This window comes from Phyllobates terribilis, unplaced genomic scaffold (genome assembly GCF_046119375.1).
Source record: "Phyllobates terribilis strain yellow unplaced genomic scaffold, ASM4611937v1 Scaffold_9__5_contigs__length_417890890, whole genome shotgun sequence".
Lineage (NCBI taxonomy): Eukaryota > Metazoa > Chordata > Amphibia > Anura > Dendrobatidae > Phyllobates > Phyllobates terribilis.
In genome coordinates, this window is record NW_027362769.1 from 108,693,002 (window position 1) to 108,708,552 (window position 15,551).

Genomic DNA, 15,551 nt, shown 5'->3' on the forward strand with positions numbered 1-15,551 from the left:
CACTGACTGACCTTCATTTCTTAAAATAATGATGGCCACTCGTTTTTCTTTACGTTGCTGCTTTTTTCTTGCCATAATACAAATTCTAACAGTCTAATCAGTAGGACTATCAGCTGTGTATCCACCAGATTCTGCACAACACAACTGATGGTCCCAACCCCATTTATAAGGCAAGAAATCCCACTTATTAAACCTGACAGGGCACACCTGTGAAGTGAAAGCCATTTCTGGTGACTACCTCTTGAAGCTCATCAAGAGAATGCCAAGAGTGTGCAAAGCAGTCATCAAAGCAAAAGGTGGCTACTTTGAAGAACCTAGACTATAAGACATATTTTCAGTTGTTTCACACTTTTTTGTTAAGTATATAATTCCACATGTGTTAATTCATAGTTTTGATGCCTTCAGTGTGAATGTACAATTTTCATAGTCATGAAAATACAGAAAAATCTTTAAATGAGAAGGTGTGTCCTAACTTTTCGTCTGTACTGTATATATATAATATACAAGTATATATACAGGGTGGGCCATTTTTATGGATACACCTAAATTAAATGGGAATGGTTGGTGATATCAATTTCCTGTTTGTGGCACATTAGTATATGGGAGGGGGAAAACTTTTCCAGATAGGTAGTGACTATGGCGGGCATTTTGAATTCGGCCATTTTGGATCCAACTTTATTTTTTTCAATGGGAAGAGGGTCATGTAACACATCAAACTTATTGAGAATTTCATAAGAAAAACAATGGTGTGCTTGGTTGTAACGTAACTTTATTCTTTCATGAGTTTTTTACAAGTTTATGACCACTTATAAAATGTGCTGCCCATTGTGTTGGATTGTCAATACAACCCTCTTCTCCCACTCTTGACACACTGATAGCAACACCGCAGAAGAAATGCTAGCACAGGCTTCCAGTATCCGTTGTTTCAGATGCTGCACATCTCGTATCTTCACAGCATAGACAATTGCCTTCAGATGACCCCAAAGAAAAAAGTCTAAGGGGGTTAGATCGGGAGGTCTTGGTGGCCATGAAATCCGACCGATCATACATTGATGCCCCCATACTCATTTAACATGCTCTAAAAGGGTATATAAAGAGATGTTATCTAATGTAGGCAAGAATTTAAGAAGACTGTGGGCTAAGAGGCTCAAACATGCGTATGTATAAAGTATAGCTTTTTTTTTTTTTTTAAATTAACGATGGAGTATAAATGAGCGGAAGTACAACTTTGATAATTCTACTTGAATCCATAAATTGTAAGAGATGTCTGCTCAATAATTTCTCAAAGCTCCCAGAGGCTCAGCTGTCCCCGAAAACAGGTGGAGAGCAATAATAGCCCAGAAGTCTCATTCCAATCCATGGCACCGGAAGCTGCAGTGTCCTACACACCAGACGAGTTTCAACAATCTAAAATTTCATCCCAGGCATCAAACCAAAGTGTAAGAGGGCTGGAAGAAAAGGAAGGAAATGGGTTTTACTGTTGCACGCGTTATTTTCTTCATATTATCAGGTACAATTACTATTTTTTGCTTTATGTGTAAAGGCTTATTCTTTTATATATGTGTGGGAACGTAGTCCTAACTGCTAATAATAAATGTATAGTCAGTAATTTATACCTGAGGCTGAACGTTTTGATTATATGTTCTAAAATTGTTGCAGAAAATGTTTCCATTTCTAATACGTACATCAAAATTTTTTGGGAAAACCATGTGTTCTCCAATACGTTTTGTTGTGAGGGTCTTGGTATTTCATGTCTTAAGGGTCATACTGACGCTCTGCTTCATCTGCGAGCATGGCACAAGGTAATTCCCTCACTCTGTACCCTTTTTAGTTGGTCACTTACATGTATAGGGATCCAACATGACTGCACATTATGAGCTTGACTTATTGCCGGCATTTAATCCAGCTGTCATTTAAATGCTTAGTACACATAGGGTCTTGCCTTATTACCTTTCTTTATGCCTTGCTCTCGCTGGATGGGACCTTTCTGTGTCTCTAAAACCTCTTTAGTGTGATAGATCCTCTATCACCTTTTTCTACATCACCATAGCAGCACCTTTCTCTACTTCATACTTTTTAGATGAATTGTATTTATGTCATATATTGATATTATCTTGAATAAAGTTTACTTCTTTATAAAACTGACTCCACAGTTTGTTTGGATTCCCATTAGATTTTAATCTTTCTATGGTGCACTATTAGTAGATCATCTAGATCTGGGAATATTTTTCTTGTTTTTTTTTTACTATTTTGGACGGATTTCACCTCTGAGTGATTTCCCTATAGGTTTATATACGGGTCATACTGGTCTTTTAGACAGAATTTCAGGGCAGAGGTACATTAGCTTGGAACTGTTATATAAGTCTAGAATAAAGATAAGTTACATCAAGTGCAGAAATGCAACAAATCGCTACTGCTTGGCAGATAAAAAAAAACAATCATTCTTCAACTGATGAGTATATTTATGGAATTATTCTTTATATATGTTTTATTAAGTATGGTAGAGCTATAATTCTGCCGTGTTATGGCTATATATTTTCTAAATAATAATTAATTTACAATGAACTGAAAATATCTAAATAGTTTATGGTTTATATGTGATTTGATTGTTGGTCATTTATTAAGTAAGAGTTTGCAGAAAAAGGGTTTTATCAATTTGGCAACAATCCCCCTATGCACACAACAGTATCAAGAACCAAGTGATGTCAGAACAAGAACAGGAATTTGTAAAATGTTTTATAATATTTTTTTTACATTGCCTGATCTTAATATGCCAATTTACCATGCAAATAATTCTTCCTTCTCCATTGTACCCCTCACTGGAAACCTTTGGCCAAACGTAAACAAAAACAGTGGTTTGTGACAATTTCCCCTCACTGATCACACACTCTTTTAATTCAATAGGTTTAGTCTTGTGCAGAAATCTATTAATCCATGCAGCTATCTTGAAGGAAATATCATCCATGGACATATTGTGTATATAATGTCTCTGGGTCACATTATCATATTATTTGAAATACAGATTTACCAACAAGACAAAATAAATCTCAGAAGAACGTCTATTACAGCAATCAAGTAACATGCAATTCTTGTATCAGTTAATATGGTAAATGAAGACTAAACATACAAAATTTCCAAATAAAATTAAACAAAAAGTATCTCTAAATTTTCTCATTCTCTTTTATCCTATTCTGTTTCATATTACAAATATAACTAAGAGACCTATAAAGGGGTCTTTGCTTTGTGTCCCATGAATTAGCCATTTCACCTTCTTTCTCCTCATGTCCTTTGGCTGTAAACCAGCAGCCTGCAGCAGGAGCTTCTCCCTCTTCCATGCTGCAGCAGGAGCTTTCTCCTTCTGGCCCTTTGTAGCAGGAGTTTCTCCTCTGTTGTGCTGCAGCAGGAGCTTATCCCTCTGCCATGCTGCAGCAGGAGCTTATCCCTCTGCCATGCTGCGGCAGGAGATTCTCCCTCTGTCCTACTACAGCAGAAGCTTCGCCCTCTTCCATGCTGCAGCAGGAGCTTCTCCCTCTGCTGTGCAGCTGCCAGAGCCTCTCCCTCTGCTGTGCTGCAGGAGCCTCTCCCTCTGCTGTGCTGCAGCAGGAGCTTCTCCCTCTGCCGTCTTGCAGCATGAGCTTCTCCCTCTACCATCTTGCAGCAGGAGCTTCTCCCCTGTCGTGTTGCAGCAGGAGCCTCTCCCTCTGCCGTTCTGCAGCAGGAGCTTTTCCCTCTGCCATAATGCACCAGGAGGTTATCCCCCTGCCCTTCTGCAGCAGAAGCTGCTCCCTGTGCCATGCTTCAGCAGGAGTTGCTCCCCTGCCTTGCTGCAGCAGGAGCTTCTCCCCCTGCTGTGCTGCAACAGGAGCTCCTCCCCCTGCCGTGCAACAGCAGGAACCTCTCCCCCTGCCGTGCTGCAGCAGGAGCCTCTCCCTCTGCCGTGCTGATACAGGAGCCTCTCCCACTGCTGTGCTGCTGCAGGAGCTTCACCCTCTGCCGTCTTGCAGCAGGAGCTTCTCCCTCTACCATCTTGCAGCAGGAGCTTCTCCCCTGTCGTGTTGCAGCAGGAGATTCTCCCTCTTTCCTACTACAGCAGAAGCTTCGCCCTCTTCCATGCTGCAGCAGGAGCTTCTCCTTCTGCCTTTTTGCAGCAGGAGCTTGTCCCTCTGTTGTGCAGCTGCCGGAGCCTCTCCCTCTGCTGTGCTGCAGCAGCCTCTCCCTCTGCTGTGCTGCAGGAGCCTCTCCCTCTGCTGTGCTGCAGCATGAGCTTCTCCCTCTACCATCTTGCAGCAGGAGCTTCTCCCCTGTCGTGTTGCAGCAGGAGCCTCTCCCTCTGCCGTTCTGCAGCAGGAGCTTATCCCTCTGCCATAATGCACCAGGAGGTTATCCCCCTGCAGGAGCCTCTCCCACTGCTGTGCTGCTGCAGGAGTTTCACCCTCTTCCATGCTGCAGCAGGAGCTTCTCCTGCCCTTTTGCATCAGGAGCTTCTCCCTCTGCTGTGCTGCTGCAGGAGCCTCTCCTTCTGCCTTCTCTGCAGTTGGATACAAGTATTGTTACATCCCACTCTTAAACCTCTACTTCTTCAGTCCTTCACCAGCTGAAAGTGAAACAGATCAGAAGAAAAATAACAGTTGAGGAACATCGTTAAAGAATATGTTCAGCTCTTTCTAGAAGAGCTAGATGACAACCAGTTTGCCCACCTTCACTACTCCCTGTGCATTCTGAGACCCCTAAATGGTAAATCTGATTAATTAATAAGAGATTAGTTAACATTTCCATTTCTCTGCACAACTGATTTGTCATAGGGACATTAAAGTTGGATGACAACCCCTACAGGAGCCTAAATGTTTTTTTCTGTTGGTTGTCAGTTCAGCTTTCCAACAGACAGATGCAACAATGGGAAAAAGTGAAATCAAATTGTCAACAACTTAACAGAAGAGAGCAATTAAGGGACTAGTGTAAAACACAGAAAGCCAGGCATCAATCTAGAGCAAGCCCCAATAAATACACAAGACATTCCCTTTAATGCACGTTTACCTTCGCGCCTACTAAGGCTATGTTCACACATTGCGTTTTTTTTTTTCTGCAGCAAAACTTGATCTCTTGCCATGAGGTTTGTTCAGGATTTTTCTTGCTTTTTTGCTTGTTTTTTGATGTTTTTTTTGCTGCATTTTTTTTCACTGCCCTTTTGTTTCTTTATGCATGTACATAAAGTTCAGTAAAAAAAAAAATCTCATTCTAGTTTAGGCAGAAAAAACGCTGAAAAACCTGACACCTGTGTTTTTGGTACTCTTTTTTCACCATTATTTTCACCACCCATTACTTCAAATGGGTGAAAAAACGCTGAAAAACGCTGAAAGAAGGGACATGCTCTATTTTGCAAAAAACCATGCAAAGCACAAAATACTGAACAACAAAAAAAAACCAAGATGTGTGCATGAGATTTCTGAAATCTCATAGATTTTGCTGGTACTGTAAAACGCAGCTGAAAATTTGCATTAAAAACACATAAAAAAAACGCAGCAAAAACGCAATGTGTGAACATAACCTTAACCACTATAGTTAGTGAGGGACTAGTGACCACCAGCTTTCCAGGATGAGAATCCAGCTCTGTATACCTTAGCTTCTTGGACCCTGTGATTGTGATATTCTTCTATATCTTCTTCCCTTCTCCACAGCTGGGGCCGTTCTCTCCTATGAACACGAAACTCGTCTACTTAATGACCTCTTTGAAAACTACAGTAAAGTTGTGCGTCCAGTAGAAACATTCAATGATAAAGTTGAGGTCACGGTTGGGTTACAGCTCATCCAGCTTATTAATGTGGTACGGAGGAGAATCTTCTAAAAACGTAACTTTTATTCTGTTCTTTTTTATAATCACTTGATATTACTACTATCTCTCATGTTTGCAGGATGAAGTCAATCAAATTGTATCCACCAATGTTCGCATTAAGCAGGTATGTGATCACTGATGTTTATCATTTTTATACGTTATCTTCTTTTTGGGAAATAAAACTTAAAGAAGCACTCCTCCTCCTCCCATCAAAGTTTTTATCCTCTTAATATATTGCAGTCAGCATATTATAAAGCACTATGTACTTACAATTGCTCATTTTGCCTTTCTACCCAGTTAATTATTCTATTTTCCATTAGGTCTATGGCATCACGTGATTAAAAACTGACTAGTGGAATCTTTCTAAATTCTATGTAGAAACAGGAGGTCAATTTTCTCTGTACAAGTCATGAGTCACTGCAAAAGTCTATGGCAGGGCGGAGGTGGTGCTGCTGGGTCAGGAGTTGAAGAGGGGGGTGATAAATGCAGGGAAAAGAGACTTCCTGTTTCTACATAGAGCAGAGAAAAGAGAAGAATTATCTGGGTAGAAAGGCAAAAAGAGCAATTGTAAGTACACCATGCTATATAATATGATGGCTGCAATATATTAAGAGGGTAAAAACTTTGATGGGAGGGATTCTTTAAAAGGAGTTTTCTAAGACGTATTCATTGACAACCTCTTCTTGGGATAGACCATCAATATTTGATCTGTGGTGTCTTGATCCTGGGATCCCCATTCTTAAAGGGGTTGTCTAGGATTGAACAATTGATCGCTTAATCCACAGGACAGGTCATCAATAAGAGATCGTAGAGGACAGACATATGGCACCCCCACAATTAGCTGTAATTTTCTGTGGTGGATACAAGTATGGGGCGGAATAAAGCTGCTCCGTAAATAGTTTAGTGTCTGCTGCACCTTAACTGGAGCAGATTTAGCTGTTGAGGTCAGCTCCACCTATATCTTATTGATGACCTATCCTAAGTATCCTAAGTGTTGTATGTCATGAAATGTATTGCCCCAGGTAACAAGAAGGAGGAGATAGTAACACTCCATTACGTTCCACTTTCCTTTCATTTTGTACACAGACATATCGATTCAGCTGTATTGGGTAGTGATAGTATGTAGATTAAAACATGGGCATCTGGGCAACCATCCAGAGCCCAAATCTCCTGGGGGGACCATGTCTGCTTAAAATGACCCTGCTCTAACCTGCCACTTGAAATTATTTCTTATCAGTGATCTCAATGTGCCAATGTTCTGCATGACCGAGTACAAATTTTACCAGACCCTTTAACACTTTCCTCCTATGGCTTAAAGGGAATCTGTCTGCAGGTTTTTGCTATTTAATCTGAGAGCAGAGTCATGTAGGGACAGAGACCCTGATTCCAGGGATGTATCACTCACTAGGCTGTATGCTGCTGTTTCAATAAAATCAGTGTTTTATCAGCAGGACATTATCACTGAAGGACTAGAAGTCTTGTGCCTCCTGGTCCAACCCCGCCCTCACCACTGATTGGCAGCTTTTTGTCAATGTACAATGAACACAGCAGCCAATCAGGGGTGTGGGCGGGGTTATACACAGCTCAGCATTCTGAGCTCTGCTAGATTTGCAGCAGAGAAATTGAGGATTGTATCAAAAATGACAGCAAGTGACCTAGAAAGTGATACCTAGCTGGAATCAAGGTCTCTGTTACTACATCATGCTGATCTCAGATTACATAGCAAAACCTGCTGACAGATTCCGTTTAAGCATCACTTGTATAAGATGAACGCACAACTCTAACCGGTGTCAACATGTTCGGGTTATTGACAAGTGGGAGCTGCAGCCTCTGGCCGCAGTAGAGGTGACATGGTGTTCACCACTGCGGCTAGTGATTTGCTGCAGTGGTCACATGCCTGTCTATACCAAAGATGAAGCTATGAAGCGTGAAGACCGACCAGAGCAGACAGTGTTATGCAGGAGTATTTGGGGATTAGTAGGTGAGAATGCTTTTTTATATTTTTATACAATGCTAGGCTTAATTTTAGAAGAAAAAGCGCTGTACAGCCCCTTTAAGTACTGGAGAAGCCCTTTAAGGGGAATTTTCTGTAAGCGTGCATTTTGGCTATAATTATTCATTAAATAATACCGAACATTAGACCCCTGTGCCCACATCATTGTCTCATGCAATGACCCTCAGTCTACCCATGATGAATGCTTGGCATTGTAACCATCCTTGAGTCTAATTCTTGTCTGCAGAGATCATACCAGAAGATTAGACATGGGGAGAAACGTGCGTGCGCTCCTCTATGCTTCTACTTGTATCCATGTAGATAAGAAATGGCAGCGGGACAAAGATGATAAATTCTAGTTATGGAAACACAGAGTCCGAAGTTATTAATAAACTAAGAATGGACATTGTTATCCTCATAGCCGATTAGATAATATTCCCATGTAATGCGCCATGGAATAAATGGCGCTATAATAATAAATAATAATAATATTAATGCAATAAGGTGAAGATTATTATTTAGTTGTTTGCTGGGAAGAAACAATGAGACTTAATTGTATGTGCAGTATAAAATCTACCATTCCTGTATGGCAGAAAACATCACTGCTACAGTGCTACTGGGACAATTATCGGATCATAATTATCTAATGCATGTTGTTAAGAAAACTTTGTCATAGGTTATACCCACATCCTCCACTAGAGGGGTTCACACTAGCTCTCAATACAAATGCAACTAGCACCTCCTAGTGGTGGCTGCAGGTATACATAATAATTTATCAAATGAGAAAAACAGATAACCTATACGTAGGAATTATAAAATGAAAAGTATTATCCCAGTAATAAATATTACATTTCTCTGGTAGATGACACAAAACTTTGTTTTAATGTAAATTATTTAAAAAAGTTACTAATCACAACATATATCTAATGTGTACAGTGCTGGTTGTCATATCTGTCAAAAATCGTGCTTAAGTCACCCAGTGATATATATGTATATGTATACTGTATATATAAAATAAAAATAAAATATAATATTTAGAAATAATATATATCTATACATAAACAATTCAGTGTGTATGTGTGTGTGTATATATATATATATATATATATATATGTGTATGTGTATATATATATATATATATATATATATATATATATATATTATATATATATATATATATATATTTATATATATATACCGTACAGACCAAAAGTTTGGACACACCTTCTCATTTAAAGATTTTTCTGCATTTTCATGACTTTGAAAATTGTACATTCACACTGAAGGCATCAAAACTATGAATTAACACATGTGGAATTATATACTTAACAAAAAAGTGTGAAACAACTGAAAATATGTCTTATATCAGGGGTCTCAAACATGCGGGCCGCATGCGGCCCCTCCGGCTGCTTATTGCAGCCCGCAGGCACATAGACCCCATAACGATCGCGGCTCTCTTCAGCAGCCGACGACAGCGCTGTAATGCAGTGTATTGCCGCTGACGCGCCCAGGGGATGGGGGCGACTCGGCGCCCGGGCCTTGTTGTTAGTTTTAGGGGGATGCCGCGGTGGCCGGCTCCCGGGCCCGTACCCTGGGGTCACTCTTGAAAGCAAAGGAATGGGGGAAAAGGTATATGGGATAGGGAAAAGTTTGTGACGCCACCCGTGGTGACTGGTGAGGATCACCAGTGCTGCTACAGTCCTCTGAGGCCGGTGGTCAGGCAGCTTAGATGGTGCGGCTCCGCACAGGTGGAGCAGGGCCTCAGGGCAGCGTAGGTGAGGGTATGCAGGACAGAGGGGACCCAGCTGGGTTGGAGGAAGAATAGGCACACACACGACAGTTCACTTTAGTACCTTTACTGGTGGTGTTTCAGGCATGATCCAGGGCACTGTAGGCTGAAGGGTGCATTTCAGGACTCTCCCCAATGAGCGGATGTGGGGCCTCCTGTTTCTTGCCTTTTCCTGGTAAGTTTATGACCTGCCTGGAGCTAGGCTTAACTTGGTCTCTGTCTTGCACCGGCTGACCTGGTGGTAGGGCCTTCTGTTGGAGATCACACTCCCTGGTTTCTTGGGCCTCAGTGACTCCTGACCCAGGTATATCTGTCAGCTTTTGGTGTTCCTGGGACATATAGTACTGCCAGGGGTTCCGGTAGTTTCTGCTGGTCTTAGAGGTCCTTGCAGACACGGACCCGGTGTCCGGTAAATGGTCTTGGGGTGAGCTGGCTAAGCTCCTCTGCCCCCTATGTAGCTCGCTTACTCCACTTGCCTTCGGCCGCGCTCGGGGGCCCTCACTAGGCTTCACACTGGCAGTAGGCCTTGCTACTCTTCACCGCTCTTATGGCGTCGGCACGCCTTAGGCTCACTAACCTGAGCTCCTGGGCTGGGCTGACAACCTCTCTGGGTGCAGCAGACTGTAGACTTAGACTGTAGATTCCAGACTTAGACTGTAACTGGACTCCTTACAGACTTCAGACTTACTCCAGACTGAGCTGCCTAGCTCCACCTTCCCTATTTATATCCCTAACGGGCTCCCGCTGGTGGTCTGAGGTGGAAGGTGGAGGTGTGTGCATGCTGTGAGGGCCTCTTGTGGAGGAATCCGTCCATGCACCCCTCTAGGATCTGTGGCACCAATGCACAGCAGGGCTCCACATTCCCCCCTAGCAAAGCTCAGTACTCCCGGACTGAAGTACTTTTTATAACAACAACAATAACTCTTCCCTTTATGGGAGGCATTTGGCTTAAACGTTACATATAAAACATTATAAATAATAAATAGGTATATACAGTTCAGTAAGCAACCTCAGATTTCAAGTCTCTTGCGGTGAAGTTCCCCGACAGGATGTCCATCTCACAGGGTAGAGTGCTTGGTAGCTTGAGGGACCTGTCCAAAGCAAACCCTCCACGTAGGCCCTGGGGTGGCAAAAGGGCATGCCGATCCTGAGTTGGACCTTTGTTAGTGCCACACCAGACAGGTTTTTCTTCTGAGGTCACCTAAAGGGGGCACTCCAGGGAGTACAATTATTTACAAGAAGCAGTTTCTGGGCTGCACATAGTCCTCAGCCACAAAGTTCTGTATGTACTCTAACGGGTAGTTAGAGGCAAACAAGGGAAAGTGTCCATTTCACTTAAATTGTCCATTGTAAGGCAAAACACAAGTTAATAAATACATATACATGAAAATACACAATATAATACAATACAATACCCCAAGGGCAACTATCTACACTGTCAGAGTTTCCTTCTTTACTCTCTGTATCTGACAGGGGTCTGACCTCTGGTGCTACGTGTCGATCTGCGTAGTACGGGAGTGTGGATGGTATCTGTGTCTGCACCGTCTGCTACCCTGTCAGTTCTACGTGTGGGTAGATTGTAAAACTGCCTTAACCGCTCTATGGGACTGGCAAGTATACCATTGGCTGGGCCTTCTTGCTCTGCTCCAACCGGGGATCCTTCTTCCGGGGATTCTTCTTGAGCAGGCTCTTCTGAAGCACTTACAGGCTCTACTTGCTGTGGAGGGTCTTCTGGCTGTTGAAAGAAGTGGATCACAGGGATTATTACTGCTCCTCCTAGTTGAGGCCAATCTGCCGGGAAATCTCCTAAATCAGTATGGAGTACTGCTTCTTTGGGCTCCTCCTGTACGGTGAGAGGCACTTCTTCTTGGGGCTTTAGCAGGTCTGGACACAACTTCAGATGGTCTCTAGATACCTTTGCAGTTGTTCTTCCTCCGTCTCTACTAATTAGGCAGGTCTTCCTATTATCGAATCTTGAGTTTAACACAGTGTAGGGTTCTCTCTCCCACTGGTCATCAAGTTTGTAGTTTCTCCTCTTTCTTTTTAACACCACTTCTCCTGGTGTGAAGGGTTCTGCGGGCGCACTTTTATTGTAGTGGGCTTCCTGCTTGTCCCTTACCCGAGTGAGACTGTCTTCAACACAGGCCTGTACTCTTCTGTACTGCTCCTGTCTGGTCGTGTCCCAGTCCTCAGTGGACATATCTGCTTCTGGTTCTACTACACCAAGCTCCAGGTCCATGGGCAACTTCCTGGGTCTGGCTCGCATGAGATATGCTGGAGTACAATTGGTGGAACTCACAGGTATGTGGTTGTATAGATCTACCAGGTCAGGTAGTAGGACTGGCCACTGATTTCTCTCCTCTAGTGGTAAGGTCTTCAGCAGGTCGATGACGATGTTATTCATCTTTTCACAGAGACCGTTGGTTTGGGGGTGGTACGTTGTAGTCCTGATCTTTTTACACCCGTACAAATGGCAGAACTCCTTGAACAATTCGGCCTCAAAGGCTGTCCTCGCCGCAGTTTCTGCCACCAGGAACCGAGAGTAGCGTTCCACCATGGTCAGGGCATAGGAATATCCTGACCTGCTGGGTGACAGCTTGACATGATCCAGGGCCACGATCTCCAAGGGACGAGTCGTTTTGATGGGTTGCAGGGGTGCCTTCTGGCTGCTGTAGTCTTTTCTTCTGAGGCTACAGGGTCCACAATTCCGGCACCACCTCTCAATGGAACTGCGCATTCCTACCCAGTAAAACCTACACTTTAGCAGGGTTTCTAGCTTCTACCAGCCAAAGTGCCCCGCCTGATCGTGGTAGGCCTCCAACACCATCTGGATGTCTGTCTTGGGCACCACTATCTGCCATACCATCTCATGGGTTTTGGGATTGACGTACCTCCGGCACAGCTTCTCTCTATAGATGAACAGCCGGCTCTTCTCACTCCACAGCTGCTTGGCTTAGAGAGACGCTTCCTTCTCCAGGGAGGAACCTTCCTGGGTTATCAGTTCCTTGATACGGCTGACAACCGGGTCGCTGTCCTGGGTCTCCTTCCAGCTGTGGTGAGGCAGGGGGTTTAACGTCTTACCACGTTGCCTCCTGGAGGCTCGTTGCTCGTGGACCATTCCATTCCGATGAAAGGCAGGTAGTTCAATCTCTTACAAGTCATCCACGTCTTCTTCAGTGTCCGACTGGTGAGGCATCCTGGACAGGGCATCGGCGTTGGCGTTCTTGCGGCCCGCCCGGTACTTAATAGTGAATTGGTAGTTTGAAAGCCTAGCCATCCATCATTGTTCCATGGCTCCTAACTTAGCTGTTTCCAGATGAGTCAAGGGGTTGTTATCAGTGAAGGCAGTGAATTTACTGGAGGCCAGGTAGTGCTTGAACCGCTCGGTGATGGCCCAGACCAGGGCCAGGAATTCTAACTTGAAGCTGCTATAGTTCTCCGGGTTCCTCTCGGTCGGGCGGAGCTTCCTGCTCGCATAGGCGATCACCTTCTCTTTGCCATTCTGCTTCTGACTCAGTACAGCTCCTAATCCTTCGTTGCTTTTGTGGCACCCCAGGGGTCTGGTTTCCACAGTAACAGCAATGTTATGTCTGAGAGCAGGTGGGAGGTCTCTTGGTCAGGGATCCTATGCATGCCACACCTCCTGCCCAGTCCTGGGAGGGGAAGGACTTCCCCTATATAAACCTAGGGCTGAGGCAGGGTTAGTGAGTAGAGAAGAAGTAGAGACAGAGAAGAGAAGCAGATATAGGAAAAGAACATCAGGAGCTCTGTGGGAGCAGTGCTATAAGGAGTCAGGGGCTGGCAGCTGCAGAGCTCGCCCTGACTGGAAAGCTATCACCGGACCCGGAGTCCGAGGCTGTGGGGACTAACTCCTACCCAGCAGCAGAAACCGACCGGCAGGGGATTTCAGGTCCTCTGGCCAAGAAACCCGAAGGCACGGTCACACGCGTGGGACCAGCACCGCCGTCGTGGAGCGGACGCCACTAGAAGGCCCCGAGTCACCGGCCATACGGGTGAGCACCACACGGTACACTCAGGGACGTGGGCTACTCATACCCGCCTCTAGCAAGGTAGCCAGAAGAGTACAGTCAGTTTGGGAGGCCTACAACTCCGCCTGGCCAGGGGAGATCCCATCTACTCAAGGACTGACCAGGCCCCGATCGCTAGCCAGTACTCCGGGAGGGTCTATCTTTATCACCAGTAAAGACCCTGAACTACACCGCATCATCTCTGAGTGATTCCTGCTACCCCCATCATCCACGTCGGCTGCCCTGAGGCCATACCCCTCCCGTTGTGGGTGATACTATCACGCTGCACAATCCTACCACCGGCCTCAGCGGTCTGTCCTGCAGCGGCAGCTCCTTCGCTGCATTCAACGGGTGGCGTAGTCGTCCAACATCTACCGCTAATACAACGCCACTTAGTCTGACTCCCTGGGCACGGACCGGGTCACCGCCACGAGACTACAACCCTCAACAGATCCGGCTCCGGGTAAGCTCCTGCATGCGCAACGCTGTGCGACACAGGCCCAGGGGTGCGTCAACTTTTGGCGTAGTCGGCAGGATCTCGTGCCCGCAACCACCGGGTACTGCGTGCCTGAAAAAGACTGTTCAAACTTACCAGTGGTGAAGATTCCCGCCATCCGGCGCCATCTTCTACCTTCTTCCCGCCATCCGCGAAGTTTTCCCGCCATCCGGCGCCATCTTCTGCCTTCTTCCCGCCATCCGTGGAGTTTTCCCGCCGTTGGACGCCATCTTGAAGACGCCGCGTGGGAAGAAGAGGGGCGTGGACTCCGAAAGCGCGCGAGAACTGAAGCCCCGCCTCACGTCCGGACGTTGCGTAAGGTCCTGGAAGGAGCCCAGCAGACGCCGACGTCACAGGAGCGCGACGGAAGGTCCTCAACCCTGACGATCCACTGCGGAGCCGCGGCCTACGGAAGAGGATCATCGCAAGGTAGGCCACGGTCCACTAGGGGGGAGGAAGATGTCGGATACGGAGGAGAGCTTCACTGCCTCAACCCCCGCCAGCGCCACCGCTGCTGCAGTCATGCCTTTCACCATGCCCTATATCCCGGGAGCGGCCTGGCTACCCCAGTACTCAGGGGAGTCACATACCCTGCATGACTTTAGAGAAAAGCTGGATAGCCTCTTCCAGGTGTATCCCCTCACAGAAGAGCAAAAAGTGAGCATCCTGGTGGCCCAATTAACCGGGGCAGCCCAAAGGGAGGTAAAGTCCTGGCCACCTGGGGGGAGGACTGTTGCAGGGATACTAACCCGGCTGAGGGACACCTTTGATACCCGCACCTCAGCCGAGATCAAGCTTAGATTCTACGGGTGCAAGCAGCAAGCACACAAGAGTATAAGGGACTATGCCCTGAACCTACAAGAGGCCCTGAGAGCCATTAAGCAGACCGACCCTGACGGCGTGGGAGACGAGGACAGGCTGTTGACTGAACAATTTATAGAGGGTTTATATTGCAATGCCCACCGAACCCAGTTGCGGGCAATGGCCTTACAGGACCCTCATCTGGGATTTGCACAGTTCAAGGACAGAGCCATCCGGGTGCTCCGAGAACCGGCACAAGGTGGCGTTGTGACCCACAGACGCCCCACTACCACTTACCACCAGGAGGCGGCGCCATTGTCGGCAGGGCCTGTGGGAGCTGATGCGCAGGCTTTGAACAATGACCCGGCTCCAGACCTGCACCATCAGGTCCAAGAGCTAGCTAAAAGCGTTGCCGCGCTAACCCGAACTGTGCAGTCTTTACAGGTTTCCACTCCAGGGAAGATCCAGCTGGCATCTGGACCGGAGGACATCCCGTGGCGTCGACCAAGGAGGACCCCACCGGCCAGAGGAAGACCCAGCGACCGATACAACGAGGACGGACAACCCATCTGCCGCCGCTGCAATCAACCCGGACATATGGCAAGGTACTGTCC

At 45.8% G+C, this 15,551-nt stretch overlaps 1 protein-coding gene across 1 annotated transcript in view; it reads left to right on the forward strand.

Annotated features, from left to right (window-relative positions):
• The first annotated feature begins 1,354 nt into the window (after window positions 1–1,354).
• LOC141160864 (acetylcholine receptor subunit alpha-1-B) overlaps window positions 1,355–15,551 on the forward strand; it is a 76,565-nt gene continuing 62,368 nt past the window's right edge. The window contains exons 1-3 of the mRNA XM_073645660.1: window positions 1,355–1,510; window positions 5,676–5,821; window positions 5,910–5,954. Of these exons, the coding sequence (XP_073501761.1) occupies window positions 1,468–1,510; window positions 5,676–5,821; window positions 5,910–5,954 (234 nt within the window). The 5' untranslated portion in view covers window positions 1,355–1,467. The remainder of the gene's footprint in view (window positions 1,511–5,675; window positions 5,822–5,909; window positions 5,955–15,551) is intronic.